Genomic DNA, 19,746 nt, shown 5'->3' on the forward strand with positions numbered 1-19,746 from the left:
CACAAGGTCCTGTTGCTCACCTAAACAATGTTATCCTGCATTTGATTATCCGGAATTCAATTAACTGAACAAAATACTGCCCATCTGTGTCCTTCAGATAATCGAGGTTCCTCTGCATTACTTTACAGTGCTGCATTACTTTACAGTGATTCATAGTATAAGTTGGAAATATGACACAGTTACAAGGATAAACATTACAGTCAGGTAAACAAATTACAAATAAACATTATTTTGCAGTAGCTCAGTGCAGGGGCTTCCACATGTTGTCTAACCGCATGCGCTAGAACCCAATCCAACAACACCCCGCCCCCAACACCCCATGCAGCAAGCCTCCACTCTGCTCTGTACCTCACCAGCTCTCAGCTGCTCCAAGGTAGGTTTTTTCCGGGACTCACTTCCCCGCGCTGACCTCTGCTCTGCATCTGCACCCCTGTGCCAGCCTCTGCTCCAGGACTCGATTTCCCATGTCAGTCACCGCTCCAGGACTCGATTCCCTGTGCTGGCCTCTGCTCCAGGTCTCAATTCCCCGTTCTGGCTTCTGCTCCGGGACTCACTTCCCTGTGTCAGCCTCAGTTCCAGAACTCGATTCCCTGTGCAGACCTCTGCTCCAGTTCTCAATTCCCCATGCCAGCCTCTGCTCCAGGTCTTGATTCCCCATGCTTCCGCTCCAGGACTTGATTCTCTGTGCCAGCCTCCGCTCCAGGGCTCGATGCCCTGTGCAGGCCTCCGCTCCAGGACTTGATTCTCTGTGCCAGTCTCCGGTCCAGGGCTCAATGCCCTGTGCTGGTCTCCGCTCCAGGGCTCGATTCCCTGTGCAGGCCTCCACTCCAGGGCTCGATTCCCTGTGCTGGCCTCCACTCCAGGGCTCGATTCCCTGTGCAGGCCTCCACTCCAGGGCTCGATTCCCTGTGCAGGCCTCCACTCCAGGGCTCGATTCCCTGTGCTGGCCACCGCTCTGGTATTTGATTCCCTGCACCAACCTCCGCTCCGGGGCTCCTTCACTCTGCTGGCCTTCGCTCCAGGACTTGATTCCCCATTTGGGCACTCGCTTTTCTGTGCTAGCCTTTGCTCTGATACTCGATTCCCCGTGCCGGCCTCCACTCCTGGATTTGATTCCCCTTGCCAGCCCCCACTCCAGGACACGATTCTGTGTCAGCCTCTGTTCAGGACTTGATTCTCTGTGCCAGCTTCCACTCTGAGACGATTTCCCATGCCCACCTCTACTCCAGGATTTGCTTCTCTGTGCTGGCCTCTGCTCCAGAACTTGATTCCCAGTGCTGGCCTCCGCTCAAGGATTTGATTCCCTGTGCCTGCCTCCTCTCCTGGACTCGATTCCATGCTCCGGGACTTGCTTCTCTGTGCCAGCCTTTGCTCCGGGACTCATTTCCCTGTGTCGGCCTCTGCTCCGGTACTCGATTCCCTGTGCCAGCCTCTGCTCCAGGACTCAATTCCCTGTGCCGGTCTCTACTCCAGGTCTCGATTCTCCATGCCAGCCTCTGCTCCAGGTCTCGATTCCCTGTGCTGGCCACTGCTCTGGGATTTGATTCCCTGCACCAGCCTCCGCTCTGGGGCTGCTTCACTCTGCCGGCCTCTGCTCTGGGATGATTCCTCGTGTTGGCCACCGCTGAACTGATAGGAATTTCTTGTCAAGCTCAGGCAAGGGAGTTAATTTTTGGTCCCCCTTTATCCTGATTATTTTTAACCGCAACCAGCCTGGAATTACTGTTTCACTTTGCTTTCACTACTTTCCGAAATGTGACACTCTGTAAGTAATTGTTCACAAAATGTTGGAAGTAAAGTCTGTGAAGTTCAGCTTCACAGAATCCAGAAGTGAAATACCGTGGAGGGAGAAAATCTGAAATAAGAACAGATATGTTGATGAAAAGGCGTTGACTTGAACGGTTAGCTGTGTTTCTCTATTCACAGATAGTTTCATGTATACTGAGTATTTCTGGCCTTTTAACAGATACTAATATTTCATTTAATTTCATATGCAGTTTAGGATATTTAAAAAGAAATTGAAATGTCTGTTGAAACAGTTAGGTCTCTTGCGGCATGAAGTAATGAAACATTCAGCAACAAAACAAATCTGTGAACAGCTTTGTAACCTGAAATGGTTTCATTTTTCTGTTCATGCTCATTAATGGCAGGTTTGCATTGACAGGAGTGGGTAAATGTTGGTGTAAGTCACTGCAAGGACATGTTCTGTCATTCTGAAGGAAATTGAATTGAATTGATTCTTGTCTTCGTGACGAGATTAAAATGCTGCAAGGCAAGGACAGTATGTCTGAGTGAACAAGTAGCTAATGGAATACAACAGATCACTTGCTCATGCCAGGGCTATTACTTATGCCATCTTGATGATTTTATCCGCTTATTGAATAATTACTTAATATATATTTGCCAAAATAGTATTTTCTTTTTGGGCAGTTTTGCACTGATCAGTTGATTGCTTTTTGCAGAATTCCCATGAGTCTTCTGTGTTTAATTGATTGTCAATATTGAACAAATAAAAGTCATAACAATTCCTACCTTATATATTTCATTTTCTTTATTTCCTGCAGACAATAAATTCTGGATGTAAAGATAAAGAGAAAATCTTACATGCAAGCTGCAAATGCCAAATGTTTAGAAATGTGTCCTCTTCTCAGGTCGGGCATTACTCAGGCTAAATGGTGAAAAGCTTGAACGAATGGGAATAGTTCAAGAGGGGCAAAGACAAGAGGTACTTCAGCAGGTACTTCAGCTGCAGGTACGCGAGGAAGTGCGAAACCTACAACTACTTAAACAAGGTAAAGCTGGATCAGTGGTGCAAAGATGATCACTTCTCCATTTTTACAATTTATTTCTGCATTGAATTTAGCAGATTTGAGGGTCAATGATTCAGTTATATAAAATGACTGTTGATTGCCTGTGCATGGAACTTTAAAAATACATTATTTTCAACTTAAGTGACACAAGAAGCTTGAAATTAGGAGGTTAAGAAGGCATTTGAGGAAAAATAGTTTCACCCAGAGGATGTGGGAATCTGGAATGCACTGCCAAGGAGCTTAGTAGGGGAAGGCAATTTCACAACCTTTAAAAGGTACATAGATAAGCACTTGAAATGTCATAATATTCAAGTCTCTGAGCAAAGTGCTGGTAAGTGGGATTAGTATAGATAGGTTGGTGCAGACTCAATGCACTGAGTGGCCTCTTCTCTGTTATATAATTCTATGCCAAAGTAGTTGTGAGCCTGACATCATTATGACCCAAATTGTTTTAACTGAGAGGCATAATAACGACTGTGGAAGTTATAGGCTCATTTACAACATACAGTGAATCTGTGGTGATGTTGTGAAACTTTAAAGAATAATTAATGAAACAACCATCATTTTGAACTATGGGTCATCGTTTTAAAATAAGGAGGTGCTTATTTAAGACTGAGATGAGGAAATCTTTTTTCTCTCAGAGGGTTCTGAGTCTTTGGAATTCTCTTTGTCAAAAGGCTGTGGATGCAGAATCTAAATACTTTTAAAGGCAGAATTAGATTCATTCTTGATTACGAAGGAATGAAAGATTATCGGGGATATGTAACAATGTAGAGCTGAGGTTACACTTAGATCAGCCATGATCATACTGAATGGAGAAGCAGGTTAGAAGGACCAAGTGTCTTACTCTTGTTCCTTGTTTGTATGTTGTTCATATGATGTTTGTTGAAGTTTCAACAAGATTCATTGATACCTTCATTTGTGGAGCATTGTTGTGAGCACTCTGAAAGTGGGTCAGATAATTGATCAGGTTTGATTTACATAGTGTTCCCAGTTACGTTGAAAATAATGCAGCTGTTAGGAGGACAAAATCATTCTCCGGAATCAGTTCGAAAAATCTATATTGATATGAGATGTGGGGATTAATAAATTTAGAAAGGATTGACACAATTCATTTATCTTGATGCATATATTCAACATGCAAAATTAATACTGCAAAGTATTTTGAAATATATTGAATAAGATAATGTGAAAAGATCAACTGGAATTTTGATCTGACATTAGTGATTAATGCATTTGCACAATTTTCCTCCTGTTCGTCTTTGCTAAAATGAGATAGAGAAAATTCATGACATTTATAGATATCATTCATCAACCTTAAAATGTATTAAATATAAAAATCTTTTCCATGGATTTTCAAATCAGTCTCCTAATAATTGTATGTTAACACTGCATTAGAGAAATGGATGCCTTGCATTTTAACAGTTTATATGTGACTTATGAGGCTCCATTTAAGGAATCGCAGTAATTGTTACTCCCACATTAAAAAGACATGCTTCTTGAGGAGTCTTCACTTCTACTTCTAGTTCACAATATTCCCATTTTCAGTCAAAGTATGGGAGTAGGCATACCAAGTGGCAATCAACATCATTTCAGTTTATTTACCAGAATCAATTGTTTGGCCAGATACAATACCGATTCTACCTTTAATCTCTATATTCCACACACATTAACATCAGGCTACAGTGAATTAAAAGACACACAATGTTGACTTCAGATAACGTGGAGCCAACAAGAGACACATACTCAATCTCTCCCAATGGATGGAATCTTGTGCCGCTCCTAAGAGAGGGAGACAAGGCAGGTAAGGGAACACAACTGCATGAAGCCAAAAGTCATATTCCCAATAATTGGATAGAAATTTTCAGTTAAATTCTCTAGGTTTGAAATCCAAGTCAAGCTTCTCATGGTAAGTGTTGGGATTCCCTTTGCATGTGTTTGCATGTTACGCATACACACTGTTGTATAAGATAGTTAGCCATGGTCTTACTGAATGGAGACAGGATTAACTGACATCGAAGGGAAGCTCAGGATTCCTGAGAGGAGCTGACCAATGTTTCATTGATTATTTTTAGCTTTAGTAATATTTAACTAAAACAGAGATGCATACTTATTCTTAAGTTGAACCTACCGTCTCACAGGAAGACATCATGTACCTCTGATGTATTGTATCTAGCTATTGAATAATGTGTAATGTCCATCCATATGATAGGTCTGGTTATTTTCTATTTGGCACCTTTGTCTGCACCCTGAGTTCTCACTGGTTTAATAGTTGCTTTTTCCAGCTTGTCTTCCAGTTTGTTCATGTTCACTAAGGCATCCTAATACCATGGGCTCTTGGTTTGTGTTATATTTCTAGGCCTTACTAAAATACACATTCAATCTTGCTATTTCTTTCTTTCTGCAATGCCACCATCTGACCTTTCAATGATTTGTGATGTCTTTCCAGACATTTTTGCTCCCCAACTCACTATTTGAGCTTACACTGCACTTTCCTGCCTTCCATCTTTGTACTTCATGTTCGTAATTCATGGGTCTATGCATACAGCATTCAACCAGCTTATATATTTTGTGGCTTTCTTTGCTCTACTGACAATAGTTACATTTCTCCAGTGACTAGCCCCATCTGATAAATATTAGATTTTAAACTCCACTTTTGGGAACAATGGCCTCACATTGGTCACCAGAACTTATCTGTCCATCATCAGACAAGTTGTCAATTGTGGAAGGTTGAGCTTCATAGCTATAGATTAGAGTAGATTCCCTACAAAGTGGAAACAGGCCCTTCAGCCCAACTAGTCCACACAGACCCTCTGAAGAGTAACCCACCAGACCCATTTCCCTCTGACTAATGTACCTAACACTGTGGGCAATGTAGCATGGCCAATTCACCTGACCTGCACATCATTGGACTGTGGGAGGAAACTGGAGCACTCGGAGCAAACCCAAGCAGACACAGGGAGAATGTGCAAACTCCACACAGTTGCCCGAGGTTGGAATCGAACCTGGAACTCTGATGCTGTGAGGCAGCAGTGCTAACCACTGAGCTACCATGCAGCCCTGACTGTGTAACATTTGAGTACGAAAGCTAACCACTTCCTCATTATTTGCCAAAACTTCTTTGGCATCTAAACATTTGCCTGAACAGTTTGGTTCCCATGCTGTGCAATTGTTATTTTTCCATCTTTACCAATTATCTTCACTGTCTCTCTCTCTCTGTCTCTTGAGCCTGGTGTCCAATGGCCTTACATTGTAACTTTAGCCTCGTTGAATTCGTTCCAAGATGTCAGCTTTAACAAAAGCCTCTCTGCCTACATGCAGTACAATCAAATTCTCCAAAAATGCAAATCTATTTGACGGTCCTTCCCAATGTGGGGGCTAATCACTCATTACTGATGAAATTTTAGCAAAAACTAACTGATATTGACTATATCTTTTAACCATCTGCACTGAATTATTAGCACGTACAGCCCATACTAGAGCAGATGATCATTTACATTTTGGCTGATCTGTCAAAATTGCATGAACCATTTTATACATTATTGGAAGGTTTCATTGCCATATTCATAACTATTTTGTTCATATCAACATCTCTAAATACATTATGTAAAATCTATGCCATTTTCCGTGAGAAATTTTGTTGGTGATGCAAGTTTGATGTCTACCTGCTTTTCTATTACTTTATCCATAACTGTTTTCTTATCTTTATCATGTATTATTGGTGATTCACGAAGCGATTCTAAAAAAACTTTTTTTTTTCTTGATCTCATTCCTTAAAAACAAAACTCATTATCTTGTTGAAATCTCTCACTATGGGCAGACTTTCTGTAGGCAATGATGATGTCCTGTGGTATTTCTGACAAATTTCATACCTACCACATATCTTCTATGAATTTGTGATACTCCCATACCTTTTTCCTGCATACTTTATAAAAGGTTTTAATCTTATACGAGATGGATGAGCAAATTGCCTAAGTAGTTTTACACAATTGACTTTTTATCTGCTAAACTTCTATCCCTTGATGTCAATAACACTGTTTTAATTTCTTTAGTGGAGAGATTATATTCCATTAAAAGAATGCAATAGTGTCCTGATTGTGTAAATTGCAGTTTCACAAATTTTCCAAAAACAGTAACTTGATTGTTTTTATATTCAATTTAATTTGTGCTTTCTTCATCAGTGTCCTACTTAATTGATTGATTCTGGCTATTTCACAAAAACTATTCCTTTTAAAGTTTTTTATTGTGTTATCAGCCCCAAATCTAATACTAGTAGGACTCTTAAATTTCTTAATTTTGTCCTGACTTTCGTTATTCGGAGGGTCTAAGCAACATTTTAACCAAAGCTTTCCACACATTGTGGACAGGCACTCACTGCCTAATACTGTACAATTGAAAAAAAAACATTTATCACTGGGCTGAAACTTTGTGACCAATGCAATACCCTCTCTTTGACGCATATCTCCACATTTTCCTCCAAATTTTCCATTTCATATTTAGTCTCAAATACTTCATTATACCCATTGGACAATTCATGGTGCAATGGCATTTTGAATCTCAAATGAAACATCAACTGACTAAATCCTGAGCAGTTCTGAGGGTCGTTCTTTTGTTGAAAATCTTTCTCTTTGCTTCTCAACAATGGTTCCTAATTTTGAACTGATCCAAGAGGAAATATTCTTCCACATCCACCTTGTCAAGACCATTCAGAATCTTAGATAGTTCAATTAGGTAACACCACCCTCTTCTAAACTTCAGTGGAAAGCTGATTTGAAAGCTCGCTGATGTTAATGTAACATAGTTTACAATAATATCCCTAGGATTTAAAACTTGATAGCACCATGTGATGAGTTAGTTTGAAATAAATGCCATCCTCTCTGATTTTTTATTTGGAGTTATTGATAACATTATTGCAGAATTTTAAACTGAGAAAAGGATCCTCTAAGGTATTCATCAAGGAATGTTTGAAGAATTGCTTTTTTAAATAATGACAGTACTATGCAGCATACAAACTTTTGCCCCCCAGTGATGTGTTACGGTATCTGTAATTCATCCGCTAGTTCATAAACTCTGATCAATGCTATTCAAGCCTCAAACATAGTCTTTGGATATACTTGCCCTGGATCACAATTGCATCCAGGAGCTTTCGTGTGCTGCAGCTGTAACATGTTAGCTGTCCTGTCATCCTTCATGTATTCTAATTAACTCAAAAGCACTATCTAACCCAATTACTGAAAAAACAATTTCAGTTGTTTTTTTACTTAACTCATCTCAACTATAATTCCATTAACATAGTCCCTGTTACGACCTTGCTTTTAGCTGGGAACTTTACAATTTAAACTGTAGACCCTAATTAAATACAAAATTATATTTGTGGAAAAATATTTAGACCCCTTTACCCAATAATGGCTAGTCTAGGGAACTTTCTTATGTGAACCAGCCCAGTAATCATCTCCCACCATCTTCCCTGATTCCTTTTGGGACAGGAAGATTCTGCCCAAGGTCTCATAAACTGATAATCGGCAGCAAACCATCCAGAAGAGCTAATAGGAAAGACTACTCCATGCAAAAGTTTGTAGGCATTTGGAAACTTGTCCCACTGAAAGAAATGAATACTCGCTCAATTAATAATTTTAAATCCGAGTTTGATGAAGTTTTGCTAGTGTTCAAAAGGATTATATAATCAATGAAATATGAAATAAAGGCAGAAGCAAGCCATTAAGCACCCCGAGTCTGTCCAGCCATTTAATAAAGTCATGGCTGATCTGTTTGTCTTTCAAATTCCACATACACATTTGCCCCTGATATCCTTTGAATCTTTTGCTGAACAAAAAATTATCTAACTCTTCCTTTAAAATATGTAATGCCCCCATTTTCCCGACCTTCTAAAGTGAGAGTTCCAGAGTCACACCACAATCATCTGAGAGAAAAAAATTCTGTTCATCTCTATCCTAAAAGGGTGACCCCTAAATGAAAACAATGGTTCCTAATTTTGAACTGATCCAAGAGGAAATATTCTTCCCACATCCACCTTGTCAAGACCATTCAGAATCTTAGATAGTTCAATGAGGTAACACCACCCTCTTCTAAACTTCAGTGGAAAGCTGATTTGAAAGCTCGCTGATGCTAATGTAACATAGTTTACAATAATATCCCTAGGATTTAAAACTTAATAGCACCATGTGATGAGTTAGTTTGAAATCCTCTCTGATTTTTTATTTGGAGTTATTGATAACATTATTGCAGAATTTTAAACTGAGAAAAGGATCCTCTAAGGTATTCGTCAAGGAATGTTTGAAGAATTGCTTTTTTCATAATGACAGTACTATGCAGCATATAATGCACATCCCACTCTAAATTCTGCTTAAAGTTGCTGTCCCATTAAGAGCACAAGGTCTAATTGTTCTAACTTAAACTTACCCTGAAGTGAAATGAAGAATAACTAGTGATGCTGAAGAAGGTTTGTGGACTGTCAGCTGCTTGCAGATCTCCAGGTCAGAAAAACTGAACTTACTGTATCAAATTAAATATCATACAACTCCAGGTTATAGTCCAACAGTGTTGTCCTTCGTCAAATAGCTAGTGGGGCAGGATCATAAGACACAGAATTTGTAGCACAATGTCATAGTATCATGCAACTGATACGCTATATTGAACAAACTTAGATTGTTGTTAAGTCTTTCAGTTTTGGAATGGGTTGCAGGTTTTGATTCATTAATATGTAAATCCCAGAACCTTTTTCAAGCCACATTCCCGAGATAACTTAAGGTTTTTTTTAAAGAAAAGATGATATCTCAGCTCAGACAATGCACTAACAGTGTGAGGTTAGAGTTTGTTTGTATTCCAATCTTGAGTTAGACTGGTTCTATTTCCAAAGTAAGAATTTATAAAATGTTACATTGATTGACTGCCGACAATGAGTGCCTGCAGATTCTGTGCTCTTTGAGCAAAATAGAATGTATCTGCAAATACAATTCTGCAATTGCAAATTCACCACATAGTTTTAAATATGTGTGTGCATGCATGTGAGGGAGGGAGGGGGAGAGAGAGAGAGTGTTTGCGTGTGTGCGCGTTCTTGGCACGTGGGTGTGAGTGTGGGGGGTGTATGTTATGAGAGAGAACATGTGTAGGAGAGAGGGTCAGTGTGAGTATGTAAGGGTGTGTGTATGTGTGCTTGTGTGTGTGTGTCTGTGAGAATGTATAGTGTAGTAGGGTCACCTGTAGTGTGAAATGAACCCCAGGTCCCAGGTGAGGCCATTCTCATGGGTATATGGCTATCAGCCACAGCTCGGCCATTCTGCATTGCTGCATATCCTGAAGTCCACCTTGGTGGACAGTCACCCAAAGATCCGAGGCCATATATCCCTGACACTTCAGCTGTCAGGGAAATTTGACTTCGGATCTTCGGGTGACCGTCCTCCAAGGCGGACTTCGGGATACGGAACAATGCAGAATAGCCAAGCATGTACCCAGGAGGATGGCCTCACCTGGCACCTGGGGTTCATGTCACACTACAGGTGATCCCATGACATGAGACACTCTTACACACAAATTCACACACAAGCACGCATGCGTGTGCGCGCGCACACACACACACTCTCTCTCACTTTCTCTCCTTCACATGCATGCACACACATATATAAGTCTATGCGGTGAATTTGCATTTGCGAAATTGTATTTGCAGATACATTCTATTTTGCTCAAAAAGCACACAACCTGCAGGCAGTCATTGCAGGCTGTCAATCCATGTAGCATTTTAAAAATTCCTACTTTGTAGGAAAGAGAACCGGTCTGACTCAAGATTGGAATATAGACAGACTCTAACCTCATGCCTTTAATGCATTGCCTGATCTGAGGTAGAGTTGTAGAGTCAGAGAGACGTACAGCATGAACAGACCCTTCAGTTCAACTTGTCCATCCCGACCAGATATGCTAACCTTATCTAGTCCCATTTCCCAGATCTTGGCCCATATCCCTCTAAAGCCTTCCTATTCATATACCCATCCTGATGCCTTTTAAGTGCTGTAATTATACCAGCCACTCCCATTTCCTCTGGCAGCTCATTCCACACACGCACCACCCTCTGTGTGAAAAAGTTGTCCCTTAGGTCCCTTTTATATATTTCCCCTCGCACCCTAAACATATGCCCTCTAGTTCTGGACTCCTCCATCCCAGGGAAAAGACCTTGTTTATTTACCCTATCCATGCCCCTCATGATTTTATAAACTTCTATAAGATCATCCTCAGCCTCCGATGCTCCAGGAAAACAGCCCGAGTCTATTCAGCCTCTCTGTACAGCTCACATCCTCCAATCCTGGCAACATCCTTGTAAATCTTTTCTGAACCCTTTCATGTTTCACAACATCCTTCTGATAGGAAGGAGACCAGAATTGCACAATATTCCAAAAGTGTCCTAACCAATGTCCTGTACAGCCGCAACATGATCTCACAACTTCTATATCAATGCTCTGACCAATAAAGGAAAGCATACCAAATGCCTTGACTATCCTATCTACCTGTGACGCTACTTTCAAGGAAATATGAACCTGCACTCCAAGGTCTCTTTGTTCAGCAACACTCCCCAGGACCTTACCATTAAGTGTATAAGCCCTGCTCTGATTTGCATTTCCAAAATGCAGCACCTCGCATTTATCTAAATTAAACTCCATCTGGCACTCCTCAGCCCATTGGCCCATCTGATCAAGATCCTGTTGTAATCTGAGGTAACCTTCTTCGCTGTCCACTACTCCTCCAGTTTTGATGTCACCTGCAAACTTGCTAACTATATCTCCTGTTTTCACATCCAAATCATTAATATAAATAATGAAAAGCAGTGAACCCAGCACCAATCTTTTTGGCACTCCACTGGTCACAGGCCTCCGGTCTGAAAAGCAACCCTCCACCACCACCCTCTGTCTTCTGTCTTCAAGCCAGTTCTGTATCCAAATGGCTAGTTCTCCCTGTACTCCATGAGATCTAACCTTGCCAAGTAGTCTCCCATGAGGAACCTCGTCAAACATCCTACTGAAGTCCATATCGATCACGTCTGCCGCTCTGCCCTCATGAATCCTGTTTGTTTCTTCTTCAAAAAACTCATCAAATGTCACCTTTTTTCATAAAACCATATCTCAGGAATGTAACTTGAAAGAAGTTCTGGGATTTACATATTAATGAATCGAAATCTGCAACCCATTCTAAACTTAACAGTAATCTAGTTTTGTTCAATATATCGTATCAGTTGTATGACACTATGATCTTGTGCTATATATTCTATCTTATGATCCTGCCCCTCTAGCTACCTGACCAGGGAGCAGTGCTCCAAAAGCTAGTACTTCTAAATACACTTGTTGGACTATAATCTGGTGTTGTCTGATTTTTAACTTGGTCCACCTTGGTCCTACACCAGCACCTCTGCATCATTACTGTATCAAAATATTGAAGGAGGAATAAGTTATTCTGTTCCTTTTGCACAGCCATTCATGGCTGATCTGTAACTCAATCCTATTTGTGAACGTTTGCACAATATCCCTTGACACTCGAGTAAAACAAGCACTACTAATGTGAGTCTTGAAAATTTAAATTGACTCATATCCTTTTGGGAAAGAGTTTTCATCCATTACTAATTATGAATAAAGTTCTTCATGATTTCACTGCCAACATATAAGGCTTTTCTATGTTAAAAGTATAAAGGATACATCAAAATCTACATTTGAGCATTATCCCTCCCTTATCTAATATCGACAGAAATGGAAATCAGTGGTGATCAGGACTCAATTTAGCTTGAGGTATTAAAACTCCTTGTCATACCCAAGCGCTACACTGAGTTCAATTAACTCATTATATGAGGGGCTGAACATGAAAATGTCATAATTGTATGGCTTTGGTCCTCACAGTTCACATCAGTTATAGTGTTATGAAGGTATGGAGGTGTACTATACCTTTAAGATATTTGAAAAGCTTGCAAGGACTGACAAAGCACAGAGAGTCCTGAACAAGGTAACAATGTAACACTTGGTCGAAACAAATAGCAGCAGCTGGGTTGCCCCAAATTCAAATTCAACCAATCAGTTTAAATTATGCCCCAAGATACCAAAATCCAATCAAATTTGAATTTAGCATTTTAATAATATTAAACCAAAGAAATGATCCAATGTTTTGGGTTATAAAACCGGACATTTTGAACATTTAGAGAGAATTGTCAGGGACCAGCAAATGTGGACTGCTAGCTGAAAAGCTCTCTGAAAGGTACCTATCTGTGGGGAGTGCACATCAGAACATCAAGACTGACCTGGAGAGAATTTACAAAGAAGAATTGGTAAAGCTGACTGGTTTTGAAACGTGATTCTTTTGTTTGTAAATCTTATTTGGGATTTTTTATTGGACCTATATTGTGGAGTAAGAGATAAAAAATAGGTTTCAGGGAAAGGAGTTGTAAATAGTTGTTGGTTTTAATATTCTCTTTTGGACTTAAAGAATAAAGTTGTTAACCTTGGTTTACTTTAAATAGTGACCATTTGGGTAGTTCTTTGTCTCTCGAATTTTAACAGATTACAGCACAGCGTGAATCTTTTCTGTATGGCTGGTTTAAATTAGAATTAGAATCCCTACAGTGTGGAAACAGGCCCTTCAACCCAACAAGTCCACACCGAACCTCCGAAGAGTAGCAGACCCATTCTGCTACCCCAGTACTCTACAGTTCCCCGTGTCTAATGTTCTTAAGCTACACAACTCTGAACACTATGGGCAATTTAGCATGGCCAACTCACCTAACCTGCAGATCTTTGGATTGTGGGAGGAAACCGGAGCACCCAGAGGAAACCCATACAGACACAGAGAGAATGTGCAAACTCCACAGTCAGTTATCCAAGGCTGAAATCAACCCCGGGTCTCTGACGCTGTGAGGCAGCAGTACTAACCACTAAGCCACCATGCCGCCTGAGTGGTTTAGCAGAGGGGTTTACCCTGTGTCATAACAGTTTGGGGGCTTTTGTCCATGATTTGAACAGGTTTAGAGATCCATTCTGAGATTTGGACAGACTTGAATAGATTTGGGGTATGAAAAATCCCAATAGATTTAAAAGCTTGCAGGTTAGTGTCCTACATCTTTAAATAAAATGTTTGTGAAACAATTTGTTTAATTTCAGTGACTTGTGGTTGATTACATTAGAAATGAGAGAAATGGCTCTTAAAATTGCTGAAGAGGTTCTGGGATTTGAAGATGATTCCCAAATCTGCTCAGAAAGTTGAGAAGAAAAAAAGGCCATACTTTTATAATTAGCAAACAAGTTAGATTTGGGTTTAACCAAGGACAAAAGTAAAGCTGAAATTATAAGGGAGTTACTCAAACACTTAGGTGTGTCAGAGAAACAGACAAGTGCAGTAGAGCTAGGAAAACTTAAATACAATTGAGGAGAATGGAGTTAGATGATGAACAAAGAGAGAGTGGAAAGAGAAAGGCTGTGTGTGAGAGAGAGAGAATGTTTTTAGCTGAGCAAAGAGAGAGAGAAGAAAGGGAGAGAGAAAGAGAGAGTGAATAAAGGGAGAGAGAAAGAGAGAGAAGAAAGGGAGAGACAAAAAGAGAGAGAATTTGAACTTGAGAAGTTGCAAATTAGTCAGCAAAGTCAAGTCTACAGGAAAGAGATTAAAAGATAAGGTATGTATACAAATATGTCAAAACTCTGCCAGATTTTGATGAGAAAGATGTTGAAGCCTTCTTTATTTCATTTGAAAAAGTGACTAGGCAGATGGAATGGTCCAAGGATTTATGAGTAGTGCCAGTTTAGACTAAACTATTAGGCAGAGCTAGTGAGGCATTTGCCGTGCTGTCAGATGAGGGGTCAAGAGATTATGAAGATGTTAAACAGGCTATTTTAAGTGCTTATGAATTGGTATCAGAAACATAAAGAAGGAACCAGGTCAGACTTTTGTTGAGTTCAAAAGAATTAAACCATAGTCATTTTGATAGATGGGTGCGTGCTTTAAAGATAGATAGGACCTATGAGGCTCTAAGCGAGATTATTCTGCTGGAGGAGATGATAAGAATTCACATGGAGGAACAGAAAGTTCAGACGGTGAGAAGGGCTGCAGAATTAGCAGATGAATACATGCTGGTGCATAAGACAAGCTTCTGGCCAGAATTTCATCCTGTGAGGGATAGAAATTGGGAGAAGGGGAGATCCTACACAATGAAAGAAAGAGTAGAGAACACCGATAACAGTTTACCACAGGTTAAAAAAGAAGCCCAAGTCGCTGGAAAGGAGGTGAAAGGCCTCAGATGTTTCCACTGTGGTAAAGTGGGACACGTGAAGTCATAGTGCTGGTCATTAAAGAAAGGGGCTGTGGGAAAAGAAGCTAAGCCAGTGGTAGGAGAGGAGTTAGTAGTTTTCTTCACACAGTATGGGCTACCTATAGAGAATCAGTTGGACCAAGGGTCAAATTTTACTGCTAGGCTGTTGAAGGAGGTTATGGATAGCTTAGGTATATAGCACTTTAAATCCAACGTGTATCATCCTGAATCCCAGGGAGCTTTAGAAATGTGGCATCAGAGCTTGAAAACCATGTTGACAGCATACTGTCAGGATTACCCGAATGATTGGGATAAAGGTATCCCATTTGTGTTGTTTGCCATTAGAGATGCCCCAAATGAATCTACTCCGTTCACTACCTTCAAGTTAATATTCGGGCATGAAGTGAGAGGCCCTTTGAAATTGATTAAAGAAAGATTGACAGGACCAAAGTCAGAGATCTCACACTTAGATTATGTATCAGAGGTGAGGAAGAGACTAAATTGAGTAGGCAAGTTAGCTAAACAGCACGTAAAGAGGGCACAGCGTAGAATGAAACAGGTGGCGGATAAAAGCTCTGAGACTCAGATGTTTTCCCAAGGGGATGATGTGTTAGTACTGTCATCAGTGATAGGAGATCCCTTCAAAGCCAGGTTTATTGCTCCCGAACAAATTAAGAAAAAGCTGAGTCAGGTGTACTATCTAGTAAAGATGCCAGATAGAAAAAAAACGGTATCGGGTATGTCATGTAAACATGTTGAAACCGTATTATACAAGAGAGAAAGAACTGGGGAAGCAGGTGTTAGTTACTGCCCCACAGAGTGAGGAATCAAATCCAGATGATGTGGACTTTGAGATGCCTCAAAATATGTTAAAAAATGAAGAAGTCCTTGCAGAGTGGGATAGGTTAGTAAGCTATCTGTGTCAGGAGCATAGAACGTGGTTGAAAAGTTTGTTACTGCAGGATAAGGACATATGTAAGAATGAGATGGGGAAGACTTATGCTATTGTACATGAAGTAGATGTAGGGGATACTGCTCTGATTAAACAATGCACCTATTGACTTAATCCTTTCAAAACCAGAAAGGTCCAGAAGGAGGTGGAGGCCATATTCAATGGGGATACCATCGAACCGAGCCAGAGCAAGTGGAGTTTGTCTATTATCCTAGTTCTCAAACCGGATGGACTCAACAATTTTGCATGCATTATTGGAAGGTCAACACCGTTACAAAATTCAACGCATCCAATCTTGCGACTGGAAAACTGTATCAAGAAAGTTGGACAAGCCAATTACATCACCAAGTTGGACTTACTGTGTGGTTACTGCCAGGTACCTTTATCACAGACGGTGAAAGAAATTCTGCATTTGTAACCCCAAATGGGCTATATCAATTTAAAGTGATGCCCTTTGGAATGAAGAATGCACCCACCATGTTCCAAAGACTGATGAACAGAGTTGTAGCTGTATTAACAAACTGTGCAGTCTGTTTGGATGATGTAGTGATCTTTAGTAAGTCCTGGAAAGATCACGTGGTACACTTGGCAGAGCTCTTTGAATGATTCGAGAAACAAAACCAGTAATAAACAAAACTATATTTGCGAAAGCAGAGGTAATGTTCTTTGGACATAAGATTGGTCATGGAAGGTTGACCCTCACAGAATGCAAAGATGAAGGCCATCGAGGAATTTCCACAGCCAATCTCGAAGAAAGAGATGCTTCAATTCCTGGGACTAAGCGGATTGTATCAAAAGTTTATTCCAAACTACAGCAGTGTAGTAGCACCGTTAATCGAGTTGCTGAAGAAGAACATAAAGTTTCAGTGGACAGAACAATGCCTGGACGCATTCAACCATTTGAAAGCAATACTAACCACAGCCCCAGTTTTAACTACACCAAACATTTCAAAACCTTTTTAAATTGCCATCAATGTTAGTGACATTGTGAGTTTGGTACTGGCCTGACAACTATTTAATGTGTATGTCACGAACAATGTGTTGGAGATGGCTGCGAGACCTGCTGAGTTTCTTCAGCAATTACCATCGTTGTTTATAAAATATTTTGTGCCATATCTAAAATAAACAACTCGTTTGCATTAAAAGTTTCAACAAATGGAAAAATAGTTTTATAAATAATGATAGTATTGCAAATAATCTTAACATTAAATCTGAGCTTAAAATGAAATTAAAGCACAAAATGGGCACAGACACTTTTGAACATAATATGTCATGTGATGTTATTCTGTCCTTGGCAGATTTCCTTTCATGACACCTGGAGTATCCACATGTTGGAGATACTACTCAGTGAAAATACATTCAGATCCTGGAAAAATGTAAACTTATAGCATCTTACTGTCTTGCTATTGTTACAACACTGGATTAAACCCCTCTGCTAATTTAAACCAGCCACACAGAAAAGGTTCACCCCACACTGTAATCTGTTAAAAAGTGAGAGGCAAAGAACTGGATGTAGGTTTGCTCACTGAACTGCAAGGTTCATTTTCAGATGTTTCGTCACCATGCTAGGTAACATCTTCAGTGAGCCTCTGGACAAAGCACTACTGGTGTTTCCTACTTTCTATTTATATGTTTGGGTTTCCTTGGGTTGGCGATGTCATGTCCTGTGGTGATGTCATTTTCTATAGTGATGTCATTTACTGTTCTTTTTTCTCAGGGGGTGGTAAATTGGGTCCAAGTCAATGTGTTTGTTGATAGATACGCTCTCACTAGTATCCTTGCATAAATATAAGGAAGGACAACTTCGACTGGGACAATACATCCATCCTAGGACAAGCCAAACAGAGACATGCATGAGAATTCCTAGAGGCATGGAATTCCAACCGGAACTGTGTCGTAACAATAGCAAGACAGTAAAACGCTATAAGTTTACATTTTTCCAGGATTTGAATGTACTTTCACTGAGCAGTATCTTCAACATGTGGATGCTCCAGGTGTTATGAAAGGAAATCTGCCATGGACATTGGAGTTTCTTGAAATGGTAGAGTAGGCATTGTGTCTGTTGCATACTAGCGACAATTCTGAATCTTTTGGAAGAATAACATCACATGACATATTAGGTTCAAGAGTGTCTGTGCCCATTTTGTGCTTTAACTTCATTTTAAGCTCAGATTTAATGTTAAGATTATTTGCAATACTATCATTTATAAAGCTATTTTTCCATTTGTTTGAAACTTTTAATGCAAATGAGTTGTTTATTTTAAATATGACACAAAATATTTTATAAACAATGACATCAATTGCTGAATAAACTCGGCAGGCCTGGCAGCCTCTAAGCAGAGAAAGCAGAGTTAACATTTCAGGTCCAGTGACACCTCTGCTTTCTTTTCCGCAGATGCTGCCATACCTCCTGAGTTTTTCCAATAATTTCTGTTTCTGTTTCTGATTTCCAGAATCTGTAATTCTTTTTTTTTCAAAATATTTTATATCTGAAGCAAGTGGCCAAGCATCTGGCCAGATTTACCACTCTTAATATGCTCCTGCTGTGCTGTCAATCAGAATACTTCAATTTGATTGGTTGCTAATAATACTTGATGACACTACTGTTACTGGGTGTCTGAAGATTCCAAAACATGGCAGAGTTCAAAATCACACAACGCCAAGCTAGTGCTTCCAAATAAACCTGTTTGACTATAACCTGGTGTTGTATGATTTTTAACTTTGTACACCCCAGTCCAACACCAGTGTCTCCAAATCATAAACATGGCAACAAATTCAAATTGATTTTTGGAAAAAAAAAATCCATACCATAAAGATTGTTTGATCTTTGTATGCTTTTCCTTCAGGGTTAGTGGTGAGTGTTATTGCTTTGTCACTTATTGCAAGATTCAGGCTGGGGATTTCTGCAGGGTATTTTGGATTGAAGCACAAATTATATTGGACTTTGTGTCAATCCGGTGGCTTCACAGCTGATAATATTACTTCCATTATTCTGCTTTTGGGTTTTCATGCCTGTGTTGCCAATATGCATGACAGTGTGAACTTTTAAAACCAGTCTTTCAAACAAATTGAGCATAAGAAAACAAGATATCGTGAGACAATATAAAAATCAATAAATGAAAAAAAAGCATAAATAATGAATTCTGGCCTCAACACATGATTCTCTGATTGAGACTGCCTTCGACTGAACTCTTGTAAAATTAACTCAAACCTAATTATTCATCGCACTCACTTGTCTTCTACCATGCTGTGTCTAAATCTTAGACTGAACTCTGTAAAATTAACTCAAACCTAATTATTCATCGCACTCACTTGTCTTCTACCATGCTGTGTCTAAATCTTACCTCTGTGTTTTTCTCCATCTTTCTGTACCACTCTGTCTCTTGTTCTTGTACTGCGGGTCTCTCTCTCTCATGCTTGTGTTTATCTTTTTCTGTCTTGTCACTGTCTTTCACTTCATCACCCTCACTTGTTTGTCTCTGTCCCTTGTTCATTTTCACACTCAATGTGACTCTCTCTCTGTCTAAGTGTAAAAGCAATCTTATTGCAGAAGGCTAAAGGCATAATGATTGGCTACTGGTATATCAGACAAGTGAAATTCATTAGAATTATGTAGCTTGCATAAATGAGTCAGATCTATGAATACAATAGATAGCAATGAACTAAGTCTTTTATGTTCTTTAATTCTGAAGAGTTTA

General features: G+C 39.8%; 1 protein-coding gene across 1 annotated transcript in view; it reads left to right on the forward strand.

Annotated features, from left to right (window-relative positions):
- Positions 1–19,746, forward strand: part of LOC122560127 (sterile alpha motif domain-containing protein 10-like) — a 124,373-nt gene that overhangs the window by 83,298 nt on the left and 21,329 nt on the right. Inside the window, exon 4 of the mRNA XM_043710400.1 lies at positions 2,652–2,792. Coding sequence (XP_043566335.1) covers positions 2,652–2,792 — 141 coding nt within the window. The remainder of the gene's footprint in view (positions 1–2,651; positions 2,793–19,746) is intronic.

This window comes from Chiloscyllium plagiosum, chromosome 20, assembly GCF_004010195.1.
Source record: "Chiloscyllium plagiosum isolate BGI_BamShark_2017 chromosome 20, ASM401019v2, whole genome shotgun sequence".
NCBI classification, from domain to species: Eukaryota; Metazoa; Chordata; class Chondrichthyes; order Orectolobiformes; family Hemiscylliidae; genus Chiloscyllium; species Chiloscyllium plagiosum.